The 26,751-nt window shown below is 45.5% G+C and overlaps 1 protein-coding gene across 1 annotated transcript in view; it reads right to left on the bottom strand.

Annotated features, from left to right (window-relative positions):
• Apob (apolipoprotein B) overlaps positions 1-23,833 on the bottom strand; it is a 37,074-nt gene extending 13,241 nt beyond the window's left edge. Inside the window, exons 1-23 of the mRNA XM_059248518.1 lie at positions 23,752-23,833; positions 23,342-23,380; positions 22,191-22,306; positions 20,878-21,023; positions 19,046-19,199; positions 18,203-18,358; positions 16,728-16,852; positions 15,987-16,072; positions 14,411-14,630; positions 13,460-13,687; positions 13,197-13,314; positions 12,940-13,086; positions 12,050-12,261; positions 11,555-11,792; positions 10,926-11,102; positions 9,454-9,645; positions 7,213-7,380; positions 6,546-6,757; positions 4,029-4,211; positions 3,106-3,221; positions 1,491-1,701; positions 894-1,069; positions 581-768 (exon numbers count right to left, since the gene is read on the bottom strand). Of these exons, the coding sequence (XP_059104501.1) occupies positions 581-768; positions 894-1,069; positions 1,491-1,701; positions 3,106-3,221; positions 4,029-4,211; positions 6,546-6,757; positions 7,213-7,380; positions 9,454-9,645; positions 10,926-11,102; positions 11,555-11,792; positions 12,050-12,261; positions 12,940-13,086; positions 13,197-13,314; positions 13,460-13,687; positions 14,411-14,630; positions 15,987-16,072; positions 16,728-16,852; positions 18,203-18,358; positions 19,046-19,199; positions 20,878-21,023; positions 22,191-22,306; positions 23,342-23,380; positions 23,752-23,833 (3,690 nt within the window). The remainder of the gene's footprint in view (positions 1-580; positions 769-893; positions 1,070-1,490; positions 1,702-3,105; positions 3,222-4,028; positions 4,212-6,545; positions 6,758-7,212; positions 7,381-9,453; positions 9,646-10,925; positions 11,103-11,554; positions 11,793-12,049; positions 12,262-12,939; positions 13,087-13,196; positions 13,315-13,459; positions 13,688-14,410; positions 14,631-15,986; positions 16,073-16,727; positions 16,853-18,202; positions 18,359-19,045; positions 19,200-20,877; positions 21,024-22,190; positions 22,307-23,341; positions 23,381-23,751) is intronic.
• Positions 23,834-26,751: the final 2,918 nt, after the last annotated feature.

Genomic DNA, 26,751 nt, shown 5'->3' with positions numbered 1-26,751 from the left:
CTCATCAATTTGTCTGGCCACTGAGACCCAGGGATTCTTCTGTCTCTTACTCCCTTGTGGTGGGATCACAAGTACCTTGCCTGGCTTTATGTGGGTGATGGGGATCAAACTCAGATCTCCATGCTTGCGCAGCAAACGCTTTACTGACTGAGCTATCCATTCCCTTCTCTACACATTTTATATAAAACTATAACTAACTACATACATGTTTATATACACATATATACATACATACACAGACTTGCATAAATATGTATACACAGACACACACAGACACACAGACACACAGACACACAGACACACAGACACACACACACACAGACACACACACACACACACACACACACACACGAATATATGTTAGATCCCCTAGCCAGTGTCCTAAAGCTTCTTTTAACACAGAAAACTCTTCAGCTTAGTGGCATCCATTGGATACTTGTTATATGCTGCTTTGTGTGCCTGGGGAACTAGCCATGCATGCTTTGCTTATACATCTTTGGATATTTCTGCATCTATGTCAGTTGTTGATGCTGTTAGCATCGACAGCCATGTATTTATTCTGCTGCATGATCATACTTACAACAATGAATTTGGAACCCATGTGCCGGAAAGTCATGTCTGTTTGAGGGACTCTGTGATCCAGGAGACCGTTGGCATACTCATGCAAGGTTCTAGGATAACTGGAAAGATCCACAGGGAAATTGGAGGCTACTTTTTTGGTATCCACGTTGGTTCCCGCGTTCCAGTCAAATTCGATTTTCTCATTGTCTGAAAATGCACAAGGCAACATGGCTGTAAGTGATGTTAGGTCAGCCCATAGCTTTTACTCTAAGCAGCTACTCTTAAGCACACAATGTCCTGGAAAGGGCTCACATGACGGGAGGGACACATACCATAACGCCATGCCACTCTCTTGGAGATTGTTGAGCCATACGCTGTAGCAGAGGAGTCCATTTGGAAGAGCAGTTTGGTGGGGGACCAGTGGGTGTGGATCTCACTCCTGGCTTCTGCTTGCAAACGTGGTATGGAAATGACACCTTTGATCTTGCCATCTACCCTTTTGTCATAACTATTGAAGAAGAAATCAGGTGGCATCAATGACTTTCGTCCATTCCAGGGAGGTGCCCAGCATTCAATAATTAGAAGTTTCATTTTTGGTGATAAAACCCAGACATGAATAAATCAGGTATCTGACCATACATAGACCAAACTCATTAACTTATAAAGCCAATATTCAGTGTGGAGTATGGAGTTTGCAGGGAGGTAGATAAGCTTTATGTGTGTGTGTGTGTGTGTGTGTGTGTGTGTGTGTGTGTGTGTGTGTGTGTATACACACACATGTGCAAAGGGCGAACATGTTGAGGTCTGTATTTGCAGGTAGACTGTAGAACAGAGATGGCCCTGGTGTGGCCAGATGTAAAGCTTGAAAAAGAAAGCAAAGAGCCATCAAGGCCTCCAGTTCAGCTCAGGTCACTGAAATCTTTCCTTACCTCACATGGCCCACAAGAGAGACCTCAGTGATCTTTTTGTTCTGAATGTCCAGGATGAGTTTGTAAGCGTTTTTGTCCTTAGCGGATTCATCATTAACTCTGAGGATTGTCCCAAAGTCAACATCAAACCCTGGGATTAGGACTTCGCTGGATAAAGTCCTGCTTCGCCGATTGTACTTGAAGACTGCCGTAGCCTCGGTCTGCTGTACTCCTGAAAGAGGACACGGGAGAGTCAAGAGATGAGTGCTGTGAGTCTATGCAAAGGACAAAAGAGACAGAGAAGAAAGGCAAACCCCTGACTACCATGGGTTTAAATGAGGACACCCGTGAAGATGATTTTCCCCATTGGCCATGCCATTATCCATCCACTTAATTTTTAAGTATTTCCTGATGGTTTATAATGACCTAGGCACTGTTCTTGGCACTGGGGTACCCAGCCCTTGTATGGCTCATCTTTTAGTGGTCAATGGGGTCTGCAGACAGTAAGCAAATCAGTTACCTGTGTCCGATGACAGTAAATGTCATGAAGATGTGGGGAACTGGCTAGGAGGAAAAGAAATAGGGACAAAAGAGGGGCTGTTTCTTACATGTTGGTCACAACAATATCTCCCCGTTAAAAGGATATGTGGGCAAGACCACAGTGCAGAGAGGATTGAATCATGCTGAGTTCTGGGTGCGGGGCATTCAGGAAAAGACCTGAGGTGGGGGATGCTCAGATGTTCAAGGAACGCAAGCTCTAATTCTTCCAAATACAACAAGAATATGATGACTTCTCACATCACCCCATCACTTATCATTCTTTCTTGCCTTTCTACCTTCCAAACCGTCTCCACAGCCACTTATCACATCGTGGACTCATCTGTGCTGTTGTCTCTCCACAGTATTGCTCGAATAGCCTGACAACTTACTCAGATTCAAACACCTCCACCTCTTTCCTGGACTACAGAAATCACTTACACACTAGATTCTCAGTTCTGTCTCTTTCCTACCTTTTCTCAATCTGTTCCAACCTCAGAGTATTTGCACAGGCTAGCCCCTTAGCCTGCAACTCTTTCCCCTGGGGCTTATTTCCTCTCTATCCTGTCACGTTTCCTTCTTTCTCTTTTTAAAAAGATCTTTGGGCAGCTCTGGCACATGCCTTTAATCCCAGCACTCAGTAGGCAGAGGCAGGTGGATCTCTGAGTTTGAGGTCTACAGTATGAGTTCCAGGACAGCCAGCTACATGGGGAAACCCTGTCTCAAAAATCACAATGGAAACAAAAGACAAACGAGCAAAATTTCACTTTACCAGTGAAAGTTTTCGTTACATCTTCATTTTACTATTTCAACCATCCTCCTTTCTCCCTACCATGTATACGATTTCCTAGAGCCTTCTGTACTCTGTTTCTGCAACCCCTCGACCCTGGTCTAACATCCTGAATACAAGTTGTCTTGATTGCTCTAACTCCCATGAAGGTGAAGACTTCATTTCTAGTCTCAGTTTTAAGAAAAGGCCTGGCATCTACTAGGAACTCGGGACATATTTGTTAAATGTATCACCATAAAGCCGTCCTCCTTGTGAGTCCTGAACCCAAGACTGAGGCAGAGGTGGAACAGCCTCATTGTGGATACCCACCTTCTGCTTGAACTAGGAACTTCAGTGTGTCCACCTTGTCCTCTTTTTGGAATTCATAGGTTGCACTGGCCGAATACTGCTCCACCTCTCCCGTGGGCTTCAGCTCCAGCTCATACCTAAAGATGTCATGGCATGTCCAGTACACACTGTTAGCTCTTTTAAAGATAGTAATAATACACCCCCAACAATCCAGCTTCATATACCACAAAAATGCACGTATGGTTTTAATATCCTCCCTCTCTCTCTCTCTCTCTCTCTCTCTCTCTCTCTCTCTCTCTCTCTCTCTCTCTCTGTTTTTTTTTTTTTTTTTTCGAGATAGGGTTTTTCTGTGTAGCTTTTTCCTGGAACTCACTCTGTAGCCCAGGCTGGCCTCGAACTCACAGAGATCTGCCTGGCTCTGCCTCCCAAGAAGTGCTGGGATTAAAGGCGAGTGCCACCACCACCTGGCTATCATCTTTCTTTAGCTAATGATAGTCCTTAATGTTCTACATAATCTCTCCAAAAGCCCCAGGCAAGGGAAGTTTCCAGGATGTCCAGGACTTTTGGATGAGTTAAAAAGTTAACTTGTGCCTTTCATGCTGAGAACAAGCCATGAGAATGGGGCGTAGGGGATGAAGATGAGCCCCACAGCATGGTGAGGGCTTTGAGTACACTGGTCAGCTTCACAAAGCTTGTATCAGTGGGTCTGGAGACTCAGAAAAGGAATTGACAGATGGGAATATGTTGTGATCACCTCATCCAGTGCATGAAGAGCATGGGGGGGGACCCAAAATATTGACCAGAGGGCTACCATTTTAAGTTCCCAGACAATAATGTGAACGCTTAAGGTTGGTAACATGGGCTTGCCATCCTTGGCATTTTTTCCTTTTGTCCCTCCAGATAGAAGGTAAGCAGATGCTTGGTTGGCACTGAGTAGCTCTCACCTTGTGTCCCCTGTCAGGGGGTAGTAGGAAGCAGACTCTGTGGAGCTGGCATTGGAGTAAGCCCCTGTGGTACAGTAGTTCATGCCAGTGAAGAAAGGTTTGCAAGTTGACCAGGACTGCCTGTTCTCAACCAGGGGAGGGATCATCTCTGTTTTGGTGGTGGAGACCAAGTGTAGTGTGTTGCTGGTGAAGAAGGAGCAGGTGGAGTTACCTTTGTGTCATGAACTGAAATGCCTATTGTTGAGCATCACCATGCACATGCCCCCACCTCCACCATCCTCTATCCCTCTCTTCTGTTCACACCCACCACACATTATTTAGTCTACTGAGAAACAAAAATGAGTATAAAGAACATCAGTAACATGATTGCAAGGACCCTTATGTTTCAGATGTTACACTGCCTTATCTTCATGACCTCCCATCCTCCCACTGCAGGCCTAGGATTCCCATTTTATAATGGGAAGAAAGAGAAGCTGGGAGAGAAGGTTATCGTTGGGGTTGGGTGTAGGAACTCTGTATTTTTTCGCATGCAAGGTTTCTACATTCTGAGTTCTTTCTACTAGCACTAAAATGCTCACGTTTTGGCGTCTGTGCACCTAATACTCTGACCCTCATCTCATCTGCATACCTCTTTATTTCCTTCTTAGCCCATTTTTTTCTCCTTTATAATCGAGGGTTTTCTTCCCTTGCAGTATTCTCGCCAAACACTTTACACTGACTCCCCCTTCTTATGCTCCTGAAAGTGCTTTCTTTGGTACCACCAGTCCCTCCCTTGCTCCCTAATCAATTGTGTGTGTGTGTGTGTGTGTGTGTTATCTTTTTGGCCCCTCAGAAGTGTTTTGTAGAGATGCTCACTCATGTCCACATTAAGATATCAGAGTCTAACCTCTGAGAACTTTGCAACACTTTAGAGATGTACTTCAGAAAGGAGAAAATAGAACCAATTCTACCCATGCTCTAATTTCTTCTTTGGAATATGTGCTTTCTTTGGGACCCGCACCCCCTACTTTGGGTGGTGTCTTAAGCCAAGCTTTGATGATGTGTCAGTAACTCTGATGCCAGCGGCACTCTGTCTAGGGGATGTCTACTTTGCTATAACCCCTTACCACTGTTTGCTACCTATTCCCCTTCTCTATCACATGCTTATATTATCTGTGCTCTGGCCCGTGTTTCTCCTGTCTTGCCCTACCCTGACTTCTGTTTAGTCTTGCTTCTACATGCTCATCTCTTTACTGGACTCCTAGGTCCATTTGACGCCTGGGTACCTTAAATTTGTTGTTCCCTAGGACACCAAAAGCAGCCATTCAGCATCTCACTCCAAGCTGCAGCTTTTGCTCTCTGTTTCCTATTTCAATGATGGCCATGCCACTTCCCTTTCTTCCTTCTTTTCCCTCCATAACCAGCCAACCTGCACTCATTTTTCTACTTCATTACCATCGCTAGAGCTTCTTCACTCCACCTTACCCCGAATGTTCCTGCAGTACAAGCCACTGCCTTCGCTCACACCTAACCGAGCTCCAGTCACATGTCTCTTCTCCCAGTTTGCTCCCCAGAGTTGGAGGACTTCCTCTAGAACACCAGCTCATCTTATTTATACCCCTTTCCCAGTTCCTTTGGCTTCAGAAAGGGGCTTAGGAGGCTAGCCATGGGCCAAGATGGACTGCCCTTTTCTACCACAGTGCCCTCAGGCTCCCTGTGCAACTTCACTAATTCAGCTCATTTTAGCGTTTCCAATCGTTTTCTTTATCCCTCAGGACATCAAATGTACTTTCCTCATTGCAGGGACACACACTCCTTTCTTTTTTGCTTATCAGCTCTGACATAGGCCTTCTAACAGATCAAAAATGGGTTCTTCAGAAAGCATTCCAACTCCCAAAGTCTTCATGATCTATGATTCTACAGTATCCCACTCCTCTGACCTAGCCCTGGTTTCATTATTGCCATTTCCTTAACTGTGTGCCTTCCCTGCACAGTTAAAATCTGGAAGACAAGGGTCCTCGTGTATCTCCTTCCACAAGCTTGATACAAACCAGGCAATTAAATTCTGTTTCTGAGCAAGCAAACAAATGTGTTGAGGATACCATTGAAACTAGAACTCTTAATGTGAGACTGGATCCCACAATCGTGTGATTAGGAGTGTGGTGCATGTTTCATCCACAGAGTCAGCTCCCACAAACTACTGTGACATTTGGTGTTTTTTCTGGGGGAGAATGTTTATTTCCCAAGTAGGACATCTCTGGTACTACTGTTTCTCCATTCTTAGAGTGAATGAGAAATTACGCAGAACCCCACAGACAAGTAACTCCTGACAAACCAGCAGATGTTAAGTGTGGACAGAGAGAGGCACAGGAAACTTCAGTAAAATATGCAAAGTAGAAGCAAAGGCAACTCTCTCCCATTTCACTGGAAATTACCCCAGTTAGTTATCTAGCCTGGCTAAGTCCTATAGACTTACAGGACTTACACACTCAATTTTCTCTTTCAAACAGGCCAGGTAGACCTCGGTGATAGAATTACCTGCCACTGAACAGCTTGATTGGCCTCTTTGGAGCAGGAATGATGACCTTCAGCTGTCTGGCCTTCAGGGCCACTCGAGCCTCCAGGCCTGACTCATGGAAGAAGTTGGTGTTCATCTGGACGCCACTCTTAGCAAAGTCTGGGATGATGATGCCCATATTTGTCACAAACTCCACGGACACAGAAGGCTTTGCCACTAGCTCTGCCTGAATCTGGAAGTCAGAAGATGACCTATTGAGTTTCAGTCAGCACCTCAGAACCCTGGCAGACAGCTCAACCTCTCTTTCTGAACTCTGGCAAATGCCTCTGCTAATTCATGCCACAGGGACCGTCACTGTGATTTGAGGAAGAAAAGCTTCCCCAGAGCCAGTGTGCATTTCCTAGGAGTAGTTACTTTAAGCACTACTGGATACAAAGATAACCAGGGTCTTCACTCATTGAGAGAACAGCTGGGCTCTCTTTTTCGTTACTGCATCTCAAGTGGAGATGGTGAGAGATAACACATGCTGGTAAAATCCTAAAATCCCTCATAAAAATTAGAAAGAAGATTGCAATCATAATGCGCTTTGCCTTAAGTTGGAGCGTGTCTTAAACATGCGTGCAAAAATCCCACCCAGAAGGAAAAGAAACAGTCATTGATTTGATTGTGATCAATGCGGAGTCTTACGTTGGCTAATTCCATTCTCACTCCAGCCTTGGTCCCGGGGGTGATGACTCCAGAGGAGGACACTTGCAGCTGTAACCCCGCTCCAGTTGGGAGCTCAAAGGCATTGTCCATGAAGATGTAGTGAAGAAACAAGTCATTCTTTGACCCATCCCTGATGGCCTGTGCAATCTGCAAAACCAACAAGGGACAGCAATGTAAAATAATCTGGACGTGGGTGGGCTGTGTTAAATGTGATCTCCTTAATGTCACACACGATGTCTCTTTATTCAGAGAGAGGAGCTAGTACGTTTTCACTAGCTAGGTAGACTGATGAATGGAAGTTCATGGTTACTGGCATCAACACATTGGGGTATAAGCAGTTTCTCTGGCTTGAATGTCATGTCATTTTAAACTGCTGATTTAGAGGTCCCTAGCTGAACCTCACAGCTTTATGAACTTTAAGTATAATGTATGACATTATTCTGCTCTTGTGACAATCTGAACGCAAATGAGACTTTACCGGAAGTGTACTATATTATGGTAAAGTAAACTTTTTGAAAGTAAGTGGCTACTGAGGAGACGTCTGCATTAATATATATTGATTCTTGCTTTATTTTATACAACATTTCATGAAAGAAGTTAAGACTTGTGTTCCTTTTCTTTCTTCCTTTCACAGTACAAGGGATGGAACCTGGGTTTTGCAATGCTGGGTGACCTCTGTGTCACTGAGTTACAACCCCAGCCCTTGAAACCTCTGTATTTTTTTTCTTTTTAAATTTTTTTTTCCGGAACTGAGGACCGAACCCAGGGCCTTGCGCTTGCTAGGCAAGTGCTCTACCACTGAGCTAAATCCCCAACCCCTAGACCTCTGCTCTCAAAGCCCACATGATTATTTATCTAATCATAAGGAACGTATTTGTGTATTTTCTCCTTTCATGATAAACTTATATAAATATAACACAAATGTGAATAGTGGGCTACAGTTTGCTAAAAACTTTTATAATTGTTGTATCCTTTCAGTGTTTGAAGGAGCTGCCAGCATAGGTCAAGGAAGGTATACTTAGAATTGTTTTCCAGAAGGTCAAACTAATATTCTTCAAAGATATAACTGTTATGAACGGCTTTATTTCCAAATGCTATCACTTTTTTTTTTTTAGCTACCAAGAACAATCCTTTAAATAGAGTTTGTGTGCATGTGGTGTGTGTGTGTGTGTGTGTGTGTGTGTGTGTGTGTGTGTACATGTATTCATATGTATGCAGATGCACTTAACTGTGCATGCATGTGTAGAGGCTAGAAGTTAATGCTGGGTGTTTCTCTTTATCATTTTCTGTTCTTTGACAGGATCTCTCACTGAAGTTGTTCTTGTATTGTACAGGCTTCACCAATGAGCTCCCTGGATTTGCATGTCTTTGTTGTTGTTGTTTTTTGTTTGTTTTTGTTTTTTGTTTTTTTGAGACAGGGTTTCTCTGCGAAGTTTTGGTACCTGTCCTGGATCTCACTCTATAGACCAGGCTGGCCTTGAACTCACAGAGATCTGCCTGGCTCTGCCTCCCGAGTGCTGGGATTGAAGGTGTGCGCTACCACCGCCCGGCGATCTGTTTGTCTTTGACCTCAGCACTTGGGTCATTGTGGGCATGGCTGTGCCTGGCCTTTACATGAATGTCAGAGATCAATCTCAGGTCTTCATGTTTGCACAGCAACTACTTTACGCGCTGAGCTATTTCCCTCAGCTCCTTATCTTTTAAGACGGTGTGTATATGTGTGTATGCATGTTTACATGTGTGTACTTGTATGTGAGTGTCCATGCACACATGCATGTATACGTATGTATGTGTGTGTGTGTAGAGCACATGAAGCTCAGATGTCATTCCTCAGGATGCTGTTCACCTTGTTTTATGAGACAAGATCTCTCAATGTTACCCAGAGCCCCCTGATTTGGCTAGGCTAGTCTGCCAGCAAATCCTCTAGATCTGCCCATCTCTGCCTCTCCAGTGCTGGAATTATTAGGGTGTGCCACCACACTCTGCTTCCTTCTGTGGTTTCTGGGGTCTAAATCTAGAGCAGTCTTCAGGTCAGGTCAAACTTTGCTGATTGAACTGCTTTTCTCGGCCCTCCAGAATCTTCTTAACTAAAATTCAAGGCAAACTTGTAGTTTGAAGGATGTACAAAACATTCTCTCAGGTTTGTGAGGCAGGGGGTTGGGGAGTCTAAGAAGGACCAGGCTAGTCAACGAGTGCTCAGACCGGGCCTGGGTCACTTACCATCTGGGGAATTCCCCGCAATGCTTGTGCACCATTCAGAAAGAGCCTTGCCAGGACTTGGAGGTCTTGGAGCTTGACAAAGCCAAGTTCTTCTTCTAAGATGCGGAGGTAAGCTCTGGCTTCAGGGATTTCCTTAGATTTCAAATCTTTGATCAACTTGTCCACCATGGGCATGATTCCGTTCACCATGTCCTAGGATTTTAGTAGCAAAATATCTAGTGAGATAGCAGCTCTGCCCAACACTTCCACACTTCTCAGGCTAGTCTATCTGGGCGGCTGTGATGTGCTCCAACTCAAGCCCTTTCTGAAAATGTGATAACGATATAGGGCAGCCACTGCAATCGGGCCCCACCTTTTGGTGAAGGAGAATTCTTCTAAACAGAGATGAAAAACCAGAAGCTCTTGTCAGGGATAGGAGTGTTCTTAAAGCAGTGCTTAACTCGAAGGAAACTTACAGGAACTCCTGTTCTCGAGGCTCCCTAGGGCTCCTCAAGATTAGGATGCTCTCTGTTTCCCTCCCTTGCTTAGCCCTCTCTCCCTTTACTAGGAACGAGTGCTGGGGATTTCTTGAGAAAAGGTGGCTATTATTACATAAATCAGATGGAAGTTTGGAAAACACATGACTACAGATCCATTATTAGAGAAAAAGCTCCATAGACCCACATAAGAAAAGTCCCAGAATGGATCAGCTTCTGGTGGAGGTCAGAAATCAGAAGTTGGGCATGAGACCATCAGTTAACACCTGAAATCAAGTTATGGCCCTACTTCTAAACCTAGAATGTGTATCCATGCCCCCTGGAGTCTTGTTAAAATCAGTAAGTCTTGGGTGAGCCCAAGAACCATCATTTCTAGCAAATCCTTTTATGGTGCCAATCACAAGCATATACAAGCTAGCTTCTGCTTCAAGTAGGGGCTCACTGCCAGCTTCCAAGTGGAATTTGTTCTCATTAGCCAGTGCACTGATGTGAGTGACAGCCAAGGAAAAGTTGTTGATAATGACAAAAGTATTAACTTAAAACTTACAATCGTGTCTGCTTATTGAACCTTCAGTAGTAATGTCAGGATCTGTGTGCCTTATTTCATTTAGCCGTTAAGTGACAGTGTGAGATATGGATTGTTGTTAGTACCCCTTTGGTCTAGGAATAGATCAGTTACATGTAATATCAAGCAGCTTCCCCAAGGGTTCACAGCTTAGAGACAGCTAGGTGTGAATCCAAACTTGTGTCTGAGGCAGCACACTCTTAGTGATTTCACTGGAGTACCTCTAATTGATCTTGTTCCTACTAAACTTCCAAGAGGCCCTTGCCTATAGAGGATACTGGCTTTTAATCTCACAAAGGAGTCTAATATATGGCCACAGCAACCATTTTGTATAGGTAGAACTTTCATGTCTTCTAGGCATAGAGATGTCTGGCAGTGAGACCCAAAGCTTCCCTTAAAAAAAAAAAAAAGACACCTAAAAAAACACGTACCTGTTCATACTTGTCATCTTTGGTATAGCCAAAGTGGTCCACTAAGACCTTGGAGACACGATCAGGAACTTGTCCATTGACCCAATACAAAGCCTTGTTGACACTGTCTGGGAAGAATCCTTGCTTACCAAAAAGAGCTTCCAGTGTCGGCTCAAAGCCCTTTCCTTCTAAACCAATCTGAGAAAGAAAACCAGGCAAAATATGCCATGAGGCTTCTGGTTGCAAGCAGAACATGTTTCCCCCCACTTATGCTCATATAATTAAGCAAGCAGCAGATGAACATGACAGAAACACTTCAAGGAAGTTGTTTATTTAAATCTCATTAGAATCCTGAACGGTAGCACTCCTCTGGCTTTTCCTAGAAGACACAGCTAAGGATTAGAGAGAGTAAATAATTAAACTAAGGATTCAGAGCTGGAAGTAGATTCAGGGTTTGATGGGAGAGAATCATGTATTTAACTCAATGGAGAACCCATGCATTTTCTAGGGTTTGGGGTCCAGGGACTTTCCTGAGACATCTTTGATTTCATTTACTCTTAGGAGTCATGCTTCAGATGACCCCTAGTGGAGGCAGATGGTGTTGTACCAAATGGGCAAACTGCATTGAGATCCTTCATTCTCACACATACCTCAAAGAGATCAATCGAAGTAAGTCCAAAGATCGTGAGGGTTGTTTTCAGCATGCTTTCTTTGGGAAGATAACTGCTTGGATCAAATATAAGATTCCCTTCCATTTTGGCTGAGACTGGGTCAAATGATGGGAGAGAAACAGATTTGGAAATTTGATAGTTCCGGGAAAATTTTCTGAAGTCCATGATTGTTGGAAGTTGAGAGTGCTCCAGAGCATTTTTGATCAAATTCTTCAGACTAAATGAAAAGGAAGAAGATACTTTGAGTCAAAATCATATGTTACTTGTTTTTTTTTTTGTCTCCCCATATCCTATGAATTTATGAATTTCTAATCACAACTAAGATATGTAGATTTATATTGTCCCAAGACTTTGGCTTAGGGTCTGTGCACATTCACTTTAAGTAATCCTGAGGACAGGCAATGACACAGTCAGGGATTGGTGTCCCAGCCCAGGGTTCTCAGTGGCTGATGGGTGAAAATTACTCTTACTTACTCTTGGACATACAGTTCTTCTGAGTTCAAGATGTTGGCAATGTGAGATGCCACAAAGTTCTTCACCTGCTCACTCTGTTCCCATTGGAGAAGTTGGATAATTCTGCTAATATCTGATGAGGAAGGGTCCTTCATCAGCAAAAGATAGGCAGCCAGTCTGTTCTCCACAGGAATGGCACTATCCACAAATGTATCAAAAAGGATCCTTTGGGCCTGCAGCCAAAAGAGGAGACCGAAATAGCTATCTTTTGGTCAAGACCCAGTGAGTGCCTGGCTGATGCTGGTGTTTAGGAGAAAGTCTAATTGATGTCTAAAATGGCTGCAAATGCTGATACCTAATCTTCTTCTCAGTGTTCGAGGCACCCAGAAGACTTGTATAGAATATGTGCTGAGCTCAATGGCATGAAAGCACCCAAGTGTTGACCAACTCATGACTTGCCTATAGACCTGTCACTTAGTGAAGATAAAATGGTCTTGATGTAGATTATTTTGATGTAAAGATATAGATGGAGTTTGGATAAGGTGGTTTCTAATGCTCTGGAGTTTTTGTCACCTAAGGTAGGACCCAATTCACTATCTGGTTTGATGAAATTGGGTAGTACCAATGTTTTCCCAAGATGAGATGATGGTCAATTTTGTAGTAGGATAGCATGTAGAAACAAACAAACAAACAAACAAAAAGTCTGCGTTCTGCTTTGTGGATTAGCTACAGAGTGGTGTGTCTTTCATGTCCACATGGTACTAGGATATCAATGGGCTTATTGAAACTGACAATTAGATGGTAGTATGGGACAGCTTGGGTGGAGAAACAGGTAATTGATCACTTTAATACTATGTGAACCTTTTTGTCAGTACCAACTTTCATTTTCAGAACCCCACAGCATGCTTTACCTCATCTCCCAGTTCCATCTTCCTCAAAGCCTGGATAGCAGCTTTCTGAATCAGTGGCGATGTTTTTTTACTTCTCACACAATTCAGGACTGAGGACTTGAGTGCTGGCATGACCTTTTCCATGGTTCTGCCTATATTTCCAATGACCTTCATTGAAGAGAAGAAACAAGAACTCATCACAGTGCAGAAGTAAGGGATGTCCAGGATGAGCAATTTTGAAAAACTGATGTATATAATGCAAAAGACTAAATGAATACCCTCAGAATCAAGTAGGTGTGGTCTTCATCCCACATGCACTCGTTGTCAATCTTTTTCAACAGGTAATTGGCAATATCTTGCAGATCAGCTCTACTTGAATGGTCCACAGTGTAATAGCTACCAAGTAAAAGAACAGAGATTGCAAATTAGCAAGCATAGATAAGCTTCTCTTAAAATGCAAGCTTGTGTTTGCTTGTTTTGGTGTTTCCTTTGCTCCCAGGAGAAGGGATGTAGCTTGGAGCCAGGCAAAGTCAAGACTTACTTGTTAACCACGTGGCTCAATGCATACAGGGTGGCTCGGCTCTGCTGCTCCTTGGCAGTGTTAAAGATCTCCCGCAGCCTCTGTATGGGAGGATTTGGCATCAGAGCCAAAAGGTAGGTAACGATGTCAACCAGGAGAGGGTGAGCCTTCTCAGTTTTCAGCCACTGGAGGATGTGAGTGTAGCACTGAGGTTGTCCACACTGAACCAGGGCTTGTAGAGTGATGGGGCTGAGGAGAGATGTTCAGAGAGAGAGTTACACAGAGGACCTTCATGTCAAATCCAATATCCTCAGCACTTGGCATGTCTTCTGCCAGGAGAGTACTTGCATCCTTTATTCACTACCCAGAACTAATAACCATCTTTCACACTAAAGCTCAGAGCCCAGTAATGATGACTTCCTCCATGATGTCTCCCCTAGGGATACCGCCATTGTAGAGACATCATGGAGGGAAGCTGAAGGACTCTCAGACCTGAAGCCAATATGAATGGCTGTCACTGTCCTTTTGTTGGGACATAGACCGTGCCTCCTATGACCTTTTCAGTACTTAGAGCAAGTACTATTTGTATAGCAAGTGGAGAAATTGTACTATTTGGTTTGCCTGAGTTCTCTTTCTACTAGCCTGAAAGCTTCAAGGGAGGTTCCTGAATTTTTCTCTCTAGCTTTTCATTGTGCTTGCAATAGAATGAGGAGTTAGAAGATACCCGTAAAATGTGAGAGCCACTCAGTACCCTTCTGTGTTAGCACACATGTATGCCTTCAATGGTGAGTGTGTCTTGACTACAGAACTCTAAGCGCCTTAGATGATGGTTCTTCTTTTAGTAGGTATTAGCTGATTAACTGGTTAAATGAGTTGACAATTACATAGTTCCCAAGATGCCTGGGCTAAAGGTTCTGCAGCTTCCGCAGGCAGGCCACTGGAGAGTTTGATTTGTAACCATTAAAGACCTACCTGGACACTCCAGTCAGCTGTGGTAAGAGGGATGTGATTGCTTCATCGCCGAGGCCTCTCAGCTCAGTCACCAGTTTATTGAAGAGATTTGCTCTCTGAGCATTCTGCTCCGAGACAGACAGCCTTTCCAGTTCTCGAAGGGTATTCAAAACAGCCTCAGCTTGCTGTGGGAGTGATGTGGACTTGGTGCTCTCAAAGGCCAGACCCACCTGCTTGGTACCTGGAAGAAAAGAAGCGTCAAGGGAGTTTTACTTCCGTTCGTTCGTAGCTCAACATCTTTGTTGAATCTGAACTGGAAATGGTGTAGGTATCAGTAAGAGGGGGAAAAAAAGGCAATGATTATTTTCTCAACTCTTATTAGACATCAGACTCTGAGCTGGATGTTTCCACTCACACATTGCAGCCTTCCCGAGGGGGCCGGTATTCTACAACTTAAAGAGAGGAGAAGGAAAAATAAGGTAAGCAGCTTTATTTGATAATTCTTTAACAATGTATTTCCTTTATTTATGTGTATTTCTGTGTGGATATGTGTGCATGAGTGCAGCTACTTGCAAAGGGCACAAGAAGCTGTCAAATCCCTTGGAGTTACGAGTTTCAGGAAGTTGTGAGCCACCCAGTGGGGTTGCTAGGAACTGAACTCAGGTCCTTTGGAAGAGCAGGATGTGCTTCTTAACTGCTAAGCCACCTCCCCAGCCCCACTACTTTGAGAATTGTTACCCCAGAACTCTCTAGATCAGTGAGATTCAACCTGGGGTTGAACCCAAGCTTTTGTGAATCTGGCGTCAGACTGTCCTGTGCTTCACAGAACGGCAAGGAGGCACTTCGTCTGCCACGGTAACACTGAGGTCAGCCTCAGTGGCCCTCACCCATCAGTTCTTCTACTTGGGCCTTTTGGCAGCATATGAAGAGGGGAGACTCCCCTGCAGCCCCATCAGCTCATGGAAATGAGCTACAGTGTTGTTGACTTTGATTAGAATTGGGCACTCATTCTATAAAACTACCCCATAAAGCCTCACTAGGTGTCATTCCCCTCTATGGAATGGACATGTAAGCATGTGCCTCCACCCTATGAACTCACAGGCTCTGCCACCAAGCAAACAACAAAACAATGCACAAATCCAAGTGTTCACCGATAAACACACAAAGCATTGTTGGCCGGGAGTTAGACTAGAATTCCCTAAAGTTCTTTTTTAACCCTAAAGATCAATTCCTTAGATTACTACCTGGCCTGACCCTGAAGTTCCTTTCCGGCTGGCTCCATACCATCTGGCGTGGCTCTGAGTCTTATAGGTGTATGAAGTTGCCAGTACTCCCAGCATTATCACATTCAGCCTAGTCTTCCCATTTCTTACCCATAAAATACCAGACGGTTGTGGATATTGTCTCCCTCCCCTTTGTCCCACAACCTCTTGACATCCTGAAATGCTTTCTTGATATCTATGGTCCCGTGACCAGAACACCAGAGTCCACATCACTCATTGGTCTGCAGACATTGAACAGGGACCTACTAAGAGCTGAGCTGTGAATGGCACCCTGTGGGCAGATTTCCTGGTACCCAGGAGATATAAAGTCTTACCTTCATTGAAGAAGCGACTGTTGATGTTAGGTGTGTCTTCAAGACTCAGTGTCTGTGTAACATGTGTCATGATCCCATATTTATTCCTGGTAACACAGGAAGTACATTATATCGTGGACTACTAGTCATCAAAAAAAAATGCTATTCTTTTCAAGTTGAAAAGTTCATCTATTCTTCTGCCCCAATTCTGCCCACCTTTCAAAGGATGGTGAAATCCATCCATCTTGATCCTGCAATGGGTAGTGCCCACCTCTTCCTGCTCACACTAACTATCATTTATTTCACTCTAAACCAGTCTGGAAGTCTCAGAGGGTTTGGACTGCAGCTGAGCCTTCAAAATCTTTTGTAGCTCTCACAGTACAGACTCAAAGATAAAGCAATTACCTAATGAATGTTAGTCGGTTTTTAGCATGGATTTGGATATATAAGCCTTCATCCTAAATCCTTCATGAAGCTCTTTCTAACTAGGGAATAGTGTAACACACAATTCACACCTTTTCTGGTTCTTCAAGCTTTTAAGGTCTGAGACTGAGATATCTTTTGTTGGTCTCAAATTGCTCCAATGCTCAACACCTTTCTGGAAAATTCCATGTTAACTTAAAAGCAGGACAGAGATGGACTCTGCCTTGTACCTTCCATAGCTTCCTGTAAGCCCCGCTTAATCTGGAACTGGGCACCCAGGAGGTGTTCAGTTACACCAGCCCATTAAATGATGAGCTCTAGAAGCAGCAGGTGACCTACTTGTAGGAGAAAGGAAGGAAAAGGTGTTGCTCATTGCAAATGACTTGAGACACATCCTTCCTCTTGGGGTCCAGGGTGTACTGGCAAGATTGGCTGCTGTTGACCAGAGTTGCCAAGGGGTGGACCTGTGAACAGGATCAGAGGAAAGCATTTTGGTCAGTCCCTGAGATTTCAAGCTGAGTCTTCTGCCATAGGGAAATGTCTCTAAGGAAGTAGAGGATAGAAATCTGCAGCGGGAGTGAACTCCATGAAAGGAAGAGAACTTAACACTTGACATTAGTCAAGGGGACACGAGACAGCACACTCAGTGATGGAGACTCTTCTTGTTCCATACCAGTGGAGTGTCCATCAAGTATAACATGAGTACTTTGCATCCTACAAAACCACCCATACATATGCATACCTCACAGCTTCCATTTATACAAGCTTTGAATTTTTCAGGTTTGTTTCATATCTTCCATGACTCTGCCCAGTGCAATAGGTGAATGGTGGCTGCTAGATCTTTCCTGGTCTGTCCTAGGGATGCTTCCCTGCACAATTCAGTTTATTATTTTATCAACTATAGTATGTAGTGTCCTTAACTGGCAGATGTGTGAACTCTGTTGTCACATTAGTCTGGAAGCACATTGAAGGGATGCTGCCCATGGTTTGCTTGGTTTCCTCCCTCCCTCCTTCCTTTCCTTCCTTCCTCTGTTTTCCTTTCTCCCTCAGTGCTACCCAGAGCAAGGATGAGCACAGAGCAGAGTCTAAGAAAAGATGCCAAGCCAGTGCATTGACCTTGTATAAGTCTGGTCCTCATGGTCATCAGACCATCTCTTTCTAGCTTCAAGGTCAATGTCCAGGAAGCTTGGTAGGGAGGGCAAGAATTCTTTCATAGCTCATGTTGACCAAGACAACCTGTGACTCATGTTCTAGAATGTGTTACAGGGACTGGGTAAACTCAGGTAACATGGGCTGTAGGACCCTGTATGGCAGCAAAGGAGGTTATTACTGAGAGAGTGGCTTAGGCAGGACCTAGAGGGCTTAGCTCCAGTTGAGTTCCACTTGGGATGTAAGAATAGAAAGCTGAGACATAATCATGTCACTTCCTGGGCTGAGGGAGATGAGAGAACACAGGCCTTGGAAGTTCTGTAGAGGCCGCTCACTTAGGACAACCAGCTCTTCGATGGGAGAAGGGAAGTGACAAGAACGAACTCCCAGGGAGACATAGGTGGATAGATGGCTTGGTGCTGTGACAGAGGGACAGGAGGAAGGATCGGGCTTTAGGGTGGGAGTCCAGAACCCAAAGCCAGTCCAGCATCTTAATGACAGCCCTTTGGCCTTGGCAGTCCTTCCCATGTCTGATCCTGGGGTCCCCCTGGAGCCTATCTTGTGGACCAGCCAGGCAGGCTCTTCTCTGAGATCTCCACTAGCTAGGACATTCCAGAAATTTCCAAAGAAGGCTGCTGTGTATGATGATATGGTGTGAGACTCACCAGGCCTTTGATGAGGGCAAGAGGGCTGACGGCCGTGCTGATGGGCTGGAACCCATCACACTGCTGCAGGTTTCTGTCTGTGGACATTTCTGTTGCCACGGTTCCCTTTCTTGAGCTCACGGTAACCTGGGTTGAGCAGTTTCCATACACAGTATCCTGTGGGAGCCCAAGATATGGTCAGGTACATACAATAAGGGGAAACAGCATTAGGTGCTTGAGAGAGGCTGGGAAAGACACCTCGGTACAGAGGCGGGAGGGATGATTGTAGGGCGCGGGTTTCTTTGTTTCCAGGCAGAGGGTAGCATTGCTGTGCCTGGCCAACCGGTGTTGCAGGGAGCAGACCCAGGAGAGGTGGTTCCCAGGGCAGGGCCAGGCAGGATGAGTCTCTCTACTGTCCAAGTATGGTGGCGTCAAGAGCTTAGAACACAGTGAGGGCTGAAAATGTTCTTGTGCCCAAAGCACATTGAATTCTCTCTGAGGTTGATTTGAAATACAATATATTCTAATCTTTTTGGTGTCTAAAACACACAAGGCTTTCCTGCATTATGATATGAACACAGGAAGAAAAAAAAACCTTAACCAGAGCAAGTGGATTGATTAAGAGTCTCCAGGAAAAGCTTTAAAATTAGACTCAGTATCATCAACCTGCTCAAGATGGTCTATCGATAAGCTCTGGGGACATGGGGGAACTGTGATCCCTGGTATTCATATCAATCCACGGTTTCCCATGTATCCACTATACAGTCCTTCAAGGGACAATGTATTTTATCTAAAGTGAGGATGGGCTCTGACATGTGAAGAGGACTTTGGAAGGCCACTGTCACCAGCTTTGAAAATTCTCACCAGGAACAACACTTGTTTGTCCTCTTCTGTCTCAGGAGGAACTAGGAGGGCCGAAATGATGCCCCTCTTGATGTTCAGGATGTGTTTAGGCTCATCCTTGTCAGGATAAAGGACAACTTGTTTCCCTTTAGAAATGGCCAGCTTGAGCTCGAACCTGCCCAGGGAAAAAGGAGGTGCATGGTCACAGAAAAGCCTTTCTTCCACTGTGAGCCCACGGAGGGAGCCAGGGGTGTGGGGAACTCCTCAGTCGGTCTTTGGACACATTTTCTTTAGACATTGGCCCATCATCCTCATACATCACCCAAATATGTGTCAGTTTTCTCTTCCCCTTTTCTAGTGACCCCTTTTTTTTTGGCTCTGCTCATCCCTCCCTTTATGTCCCCCTTGTCTTCCTCCATTGTCTTCTTACCCTTTCTAATGACGTCTCCCTGTGTCCTTCAATGTCACCACCCCGTTAATATGATTCTATTCAGACTCGCGAGGATGCAAACAGATTTTTTTGTCATGTTTTACACAGGTGATATTGCATTATGCATACTTTCTTCATCTTGATTTTCTCATTTAATTATATTCTGGGAACCCCCAAAGAAGCATTTGGTGTAGCTCCACTAGAGTCTTTTACTAAAAGCGATACAGCATTTCATTCTTTGGTTACTTATGGTTCCTTAAATACTGCCCCATTTAAGGTCATTGACTTCTTCACTTCCTGGATTTCTTTTTTGGTCACACAAATGAAACAGAAATAAATATCCATATACATCTATTTTCACACATGACTGTCTTATTTAGATAGGCCAGAATCCTAGAAATGAGCACTACTATGTCAACATACAAATACTATCAATTAGACTAGGTATTGTCCTGTGGCTCTCATTTCTACCATAGTGTATGAGAATATGCTTTGCTTTACTGCCAAGTCCTTGTGTTTATAGACGAGAAAGGACCAAGGAATAACTGCCACTTTCTCCCGCCACCACAGCTCTCCCCTCACATCCAAGTCTTTCATAAGGTAAGGTGTTCTGATGGAAGGCAGGACCTATTTTTCCTGCCTCTCAGAGAAAGGATAAGGTTCTAATATGCAGCAAATCTAAAAAAAAAAAAAAAGGCAAGGGAAGAGTTTCCCCCGCTACTGAGTTAGCATTCCTCAACTGCCTGTATCCCACACACTTAAGGCTCCCTAAACTAAATGGGCATAAGGCAAGGATGATGTTGAAAATACTTGAGATCGGTACAGCACTGTCAGGGTTGTGTGGGGAGAGACGCCATCTACACATGGCGGCGCTGGTCTCCAGTGCACAGTGGCTGCCTAGCAGTCATCAGTAGGAGACTGCTAAGGCTCTGGCTGCCCTTTGTCCTGTATTGAACAGATGCCACACCCTCATAAACACACGGGGGTTCACGCCATGTTTATGATCTCAGAGCAGCGACTGCTGCCTGATCCACCCCGAAGACCGCCCCCACCCTCCGCCAGGCATCATCCTTGTTCAGTTTTCTAAACAAAATCTTACTTGTTTAAACAAACCACCTCAGCTCTATAGTCTCAAAAGTGCTTCAACCATGAGATCTGTTAGCAGAACAATTTAAATGATAATCAAGGGAACTTAACTAGAGGAGGGTCAATAATACTTTCCTCTTTTTGATAGATGTGAGGACTCCACAGTAACCTGATCTATGGTAGACACTGGATATAAATGATAGCACTCAGAGGCACGCCTGACGTGAGTTCACACACTCATATCTCCACACACTCATGCATATGCACATGTATAATGCTCAACTCATGTAGCATTCACAAAGCTCAGGTACTTTAAAGATATAAACCCAGGCCTTACTTGGACATGGCAGTTGCAAACTCATCCGAGTTCTTGGTTTTCTTCATCAAGGCCTTGCCCTCAGGGTTGAAGCCATAGACCTCTTTCAGGGTACACTGGCTAGCCCTCATGACAAAACGGCAGAGTTGTGGGACCTCTAGCTCCACCTGAGAATGGAGAGAAGCAACACATTGAGGTTCTCCATCCAGAACGGGAGACATCCATGCAGCCCAGTCTCCAATCAGGAGACTGAGGGAAAGTTGTTGAGAACATGGCCATGGGGTCCCCAGTACCACATGTTCTAAACACATCTCAGGCATCCCCATGCCTAGGCTTATCTTTCCTCTTCCTGAGTTAAGAAGTTTATGTTGGCCCCTATGCATGGGAAGGAGAATATCCTTGTATTGGTTTGAAATTTACGTACTTTGTTTATAAAGAACTTGGGGCGATTGCTTAGAAGAAACGCAGAGTGGAGTGGGAGTTAAGAAAACAAAATGAAACAATCCAATAGCAAGCAGGAAAAGCAAATGGTTTCCCGGACATCGTTTCCCCAAAGTCTACCTACAAGTGCCTGCCGAAGGCTTCACACCCGGGCAATATCAAAACTGGTCCTCGGTTGTTTTCTCGAACTATTCAAAGAACATTCCAGCACAACAGAGAAGCTCTATGTTTGTACTGTCTAAAGTGGCTGCATGAGCCACAGGTGGACGGACGTTGGCTAGATGGAAATATAGCTAGTGAGAGTAAGAATTGAATTTTAAATTTTATTCAACTTAAACGGCCACCTGTGGCTCATGCCCACTGTGTTTGTCTGAACGGGTCAGCACTTACGGCCCAAGAGGGAAAAGGGCAACTCATCCACATGGACTTCTCTTCTCCACACAGACCTCAGTAGCAGCCCTTGGACATACGTTATGTGCACAGACATGAATACAGCAGGTCTTTCCATAAGCACTGTTTCATTTTAGCAAATCAAGTGTTTTAAATGTTTCTCCATATTATGTTTGGCATCATAAATGCTATGTGCTCTGCAACTCTCGTACAACGACTACCTTCTTTTGTGTCCTCCCTGGGCCTCTCTCATGGTCAGATCTATAGGCCAATCCTGCTGGCCTCTGAGACCATGACCTCCAGTTACACTTTGGAAGCTAATGGGAGAATAATCTGGCTGGAAAAAAAAATTTTCTGTGGCAGCCTTCTCATTCGGGTGACTTAATTGTAGTTTTGAGGTTCCAGCATGTGCTGGGAACAGCTAGAAGGTTCTAGGAAGGGGCCCCCTGGTGGGACAAGGCTAGGTTCCAGCTGCAGGTCTCCCCCGCCCTTGCTCTCTGTACCTTGCAGTTGATTTTGGTAGCGCTTCTGGAATCAGCCGTGCCCCGGACGCCGCTGGAACTCTCGGCCTCATAGTTATACACGTACTTTCGCAGGTGCTTGAACCGAGTTGCATCTTCTAAAGTGAGGAGAAAATCCGTCAGCCCCAAAGCTGAAGCAACTCTCTTAAGGTAGCTACCGCTGGGCAGAGACGGGCAGAGGCACAGGTGATCGAGGTGGCGACCGACCTCAAGTTACTTGTGGTTGACTTTGCTTTATACTTAATTTGTCTTTATAGATTGATTTCACATCGGGACCGTTTTGTGCTGAGTCTGGTGTTTAAATTATTTGGGATTCCTTAGATCCTCTAAAGCACGTGGAAGGGAGGGCTCCAAGCGTCCATTAACGGAGCTACAAAAAATCTGTAGGCAGACCCTTTGAAAAATTAAGTTATCGAAGGGAGAGGGCTTAAGCATTTTCTGAGTGTGAAGATGCTACTATGATGCGACTATGAAGTGCCTGAGACAAAGTTAATTGTTAGGGCTGTCTTGTTGACTTTCAGACACCCCCCAAGAAGAAACTTCTGGAAGTTTCTTCCCACTGTGCTTGGCAGGAATTTTGGGATTGATTTGAGAAAAAAAGTAACTGGTAAGGAGCCCGGATGTAGTACTGCCAAATGACCACCAGATGGAGGTGCTGCCCCATCAGAGGAGAGGCCAACCCTGGCGCTCTTGGGATAACTCTGGCTATTGCTGCAAGGACTGAGCCTCTGACCCCGAGGGTCAGGTAAATAGGAAGGGGTGGAAGGGTCTGGAGTTCTGCACAAAGGTTAAAGTCAGCATTTCCTCATCCTCACATACTCGGAATCAATGATTAGTCAGTGATAAACAGCACAGTAATGTCTCCTCACAGTGCCCACAGTCTCTACCCGACTCCGGACCAAGCCCTGGAACAGAACAGAAGGGCCATCCGTATAGCAAGGGCCAGGGTCCTTTGCCAGAAGAGACCGGGTGCACAGAGACTCAAAACCTTCGCTTCCAGCGCCCTCTCATCTGAGCTTGTGGGTACTGTGTGGAAGGAAGGCCCTTAGGAGCAGGAGCAGAGGAGGGTGGATGGAGAGGAGAGTTGGGGGTACGAGGTGCCCGACGTGTGCCACCGTGAAGAAATGCCTTACTTGGACAGCTCAGGCTGAAGTTTTCCAAGACTTCATCTTCTGTAAGAGAAAAAGGAAATCTTGGCTTTCCCCCTTTTTTTTTTTTTCCCCAGAGGATTCCAGGGACTGACAGGAGGGACCCCTCTGAAGCCTTAATTGTTTTGGGGCTATCCAGAGCCTTTTTTTCTAACTCTCCCATCCACTGGCCTCCCCCGGAGCCCGGAAGAGGCACCTGCTAGCTCTAGTTCTCACCACCCCCTTTCCCTAGGACCCCCTCCCCGCAGCTGCCCTCCCTTCTAACCTGGCCCAAGCTACCTAGCAGTCACCCTGACCACCAGTTTCCATTCCCTGGTGTAACGGATGGTTTGAAGCCACCACCCAGGGCTCTGGTCCCCACCCTGGCTTTGAGCCAGCCCTCCACCCTCACTCACCAGCCCAGACGCTGGTGTCCAGGAAGAGTAGCAGGAACAGGAGCAGCAGCGGCGGCCGCAGTGCAGGCCTCCGTGGGCCCATGGCCGATGGATGGGTGGGTGGCTCCCTGGCTTTGGCCTGGCCACGGCCTAGCCCCGCTGCTGGTTCTGCAGGCTCTTCCGAGGCGGCACCCGGGGCAGGCACTTGATCCTCCGCAGGCACTGATGGGAATGCCCGGCCACCTGAAAGGTGCTCCATTTATAGGCGGCCGCGGCTTAGGGAGAATTGCCAAAGGTCCAAAGGGCATGGCCTGGGCCTGTTTGCTTTTCCACACAAGCTTATATCTGGGTGGCTAAGGCTGAGTCTGATGGGGGGTCTCGCTGCTGGTTCAGCCACCACCACTTGGCGCTTTCCTCAGAGTTGATCTTTTCCCTGGGGGGGTCTCAGGTAGTGGATGGTGGGCTTACTGTCCTATAAGCCTGCCCTGACTGTCGTCAGGGGGACAGCCAGCCATAGGGACAGTGGACCCTGCTCCTGCTCTGACTATGGAGCCGTTTACTAAACTGCTTTTAACGTCCTGGTGGAGGCTCCTTCCGAAGTTTTTCCCATTTTGGTGGACTTTGGGCTTGAATAAACAGCCCAGTCCTAACTAATCTAACCAGTACAGGCAGCTGTGGGGAGGGAAGAGAAAGAGGGGGTAACTGGGAAGTCTGGTGAGTCCAAGTCTCCCATAAATCTCGTGAAGAGGGGGCCCCTAGAGGAGACCAGCCCCAGGGTCTGTTGTGGGCAGTGTCAGTTCATAGAAGGTGAGGTAGAACTGTGATGGCCTGGAAAGGTGAATGAGCCGGGCTGTGCCCTCATAGCCCCTCCAATTCAGTGTGTAGGGGGTCGGCAATACACCTCATAGAGAGGAGGTTGCAGGTGAAGAATTAAGGTAGGATGTAGAGAACGTTAATCCTTGTGGGTGTTTGGAGATAGAGGGGCATTTGGGAAGGAGTGGTTGTAAGTGGTGGCTGAGGGACAATGGAGTGGAACTGTAAGGGACTGGAGTCCTGGAAATAGAGTTGTAAAAGTCAGTATCTAACACTACGGTATGGGGTGTGTGTGTGTGTGTGTGTGTGTGTGTGTGTGTGTGTGTGTGTGTGTGTAGATTCTTGGGCACACATATGTAGATGTGCATGCACCTGTGTGTACATGGCATACAGAGGCCATGGGTCAGTTTTAGTGTTTTTAAAAATCACTCTTTGCCTTAGCTTTTGAGGCAGGGTCTCTCACTGAACTGGGAACTCACTGACTAATTGGACCAGCTGGCCAATGAGCTCCAAGGATCCCACCTCTTACTTCTCAGCTCTGGGGTTATAGGAGTATGCTGTCACCTCTAATACTCCTAGTGGGTGCTGTGCTCAGGTCCTCTCACTTGCAGGGCAAACACTTTATGTTCCAACCCCACAGTGTGTCTGTTGTGCTTGATTCGGTACATAGCCAGATGTAACAAGTGTCTTGTGAAATTGTTCAGATGTTCCCATTAGTCTGACAGATGATTCTAGACTCTAGAATCTAGAACATTCGTTATGGACCCATAACTAAGCATACACAGCCCCTTGTTTCCTCAAAAGAGACTCCATCAAATTTCCTCACTCTCTGCATTTGACCCTCTACCCCTCACTTCACTTAGATGTTGTCTGTAACCACAAACTCCCCATGGGTAGCTACACTCCCCTTAGTGATATGCTGCTTTGGGCTGTGTATGTCCATATGGTGAAACGTGGATATTTCAAGAGGTCTCACCCCAGGGCTAGCCAAGACCCACAGCACAAAAGGACTAGTAAAGTTATTGCTCTGAAACCTCATTTCTCTGAGCATGGGACTAGCACTGTTAGTGTTTGAGGAGAGGGTTCTGTTTCCCCCATACAGGCTTGCTCCAAGGAGAATGGGCAAGAGTACTTAGAAACAGAGGAATAAGGAGGAGATGGATCAGATGAAGCTCGTGCCCTATTGTCAATGGGAGGTATAATTTCTACGAATTGGGAGTCAGAGATGGATCTAGTAACCTGCATGCCGAGTATATACTGAGATACGTGGATGCCCAGAACCTTCTCTACAGGAGAAAGCCCGAGCCTCTGAAGTACTGAGTTCAGCTTTCTTCTCTTCTCTTGGATGGCCTTTGGAAACTGTCCCCTGGACTGGGGCTTAGCCTCTGTTCTTATCTGTGGACAGGGTCCAGTGCACAGGCACCACACAGCAAATGTCACAGTGCTGAGCTGACAGAGGATACTCAGAAATGCTGAAAAAGGCCACAAGTTGATTTTCCTTAACTTACAAAATCTGCCTAGATGGTTGACTAAAAGCCATCCAGAAGTATTTGTAACTACCACTGGGACCGTCATCCATCTCCCTTAAGCAGAAATCTTCTCAGCTCATGGCAAAGAACAACTTAGAAGTTTCAAAGGCCATTTGCAGAGAGACTTCAACTAGAATAAAGAGTCAGTGGATCCTGGAGTATAAGCAACTCGTTGAGGAGAGACAATCCTGGTCCCTAGAGAGGCCAGTTGCTGTAAAGAAAACGCATGGGGTGTTTGGCTAAGGAGGAAATGGGATTGGATTCTAGCTGGTTTCATGAGAGGTTTGTAAGTGACATCAACCTCCTAGATCTCTGTGAGGTCACTGGATTAAATTTACTTTCTGGGAATTTTACTGAAAATTCAGGAAAGTGTTGTGAAACGCAAGCCATTGAGTAGGATGTCTGGTGAGGAGAAGACATTTGGTAAAGGACAATGGTTATCACTCCTGATGTGTATGTTACAGTGGACGTGTGTTTGTTGGGTACCTGTCTGAGCACAGTAACCACAGCATAGGAACAGAAGTTAACAGAACACAGGTGGCAGATTAAGGCCAAGGGAAAGCAGTGTGTGGGTAGGGCATCGGTGAGGGATGGTGACCTTGGCTAATCATCCATTTTGCATCTCAAATTTCTGAGTGCTTAACATTGCTGCTCATCCCAAAGAAAATGGAGGCCCTAC

Source organism: Peromyscus eremicus, chromosome 22 (genome assembly GCF_949786415.1).
Source record: "Peromyscus eremicus chromosome 22, PerEre_H2_v1, whole genome shotgun sequence".
NCBI lineage: Eukaryota > Metazoa > Chordata > Mammalia > Rodentia > Cricetidae > Peromyscus > Peromyscus eremicus.
The sequence above is the reverse complement of the archived record's forward strand: the minus strand, read 5'-3'. Positions and strand labels throughout refer to the sequence as shown.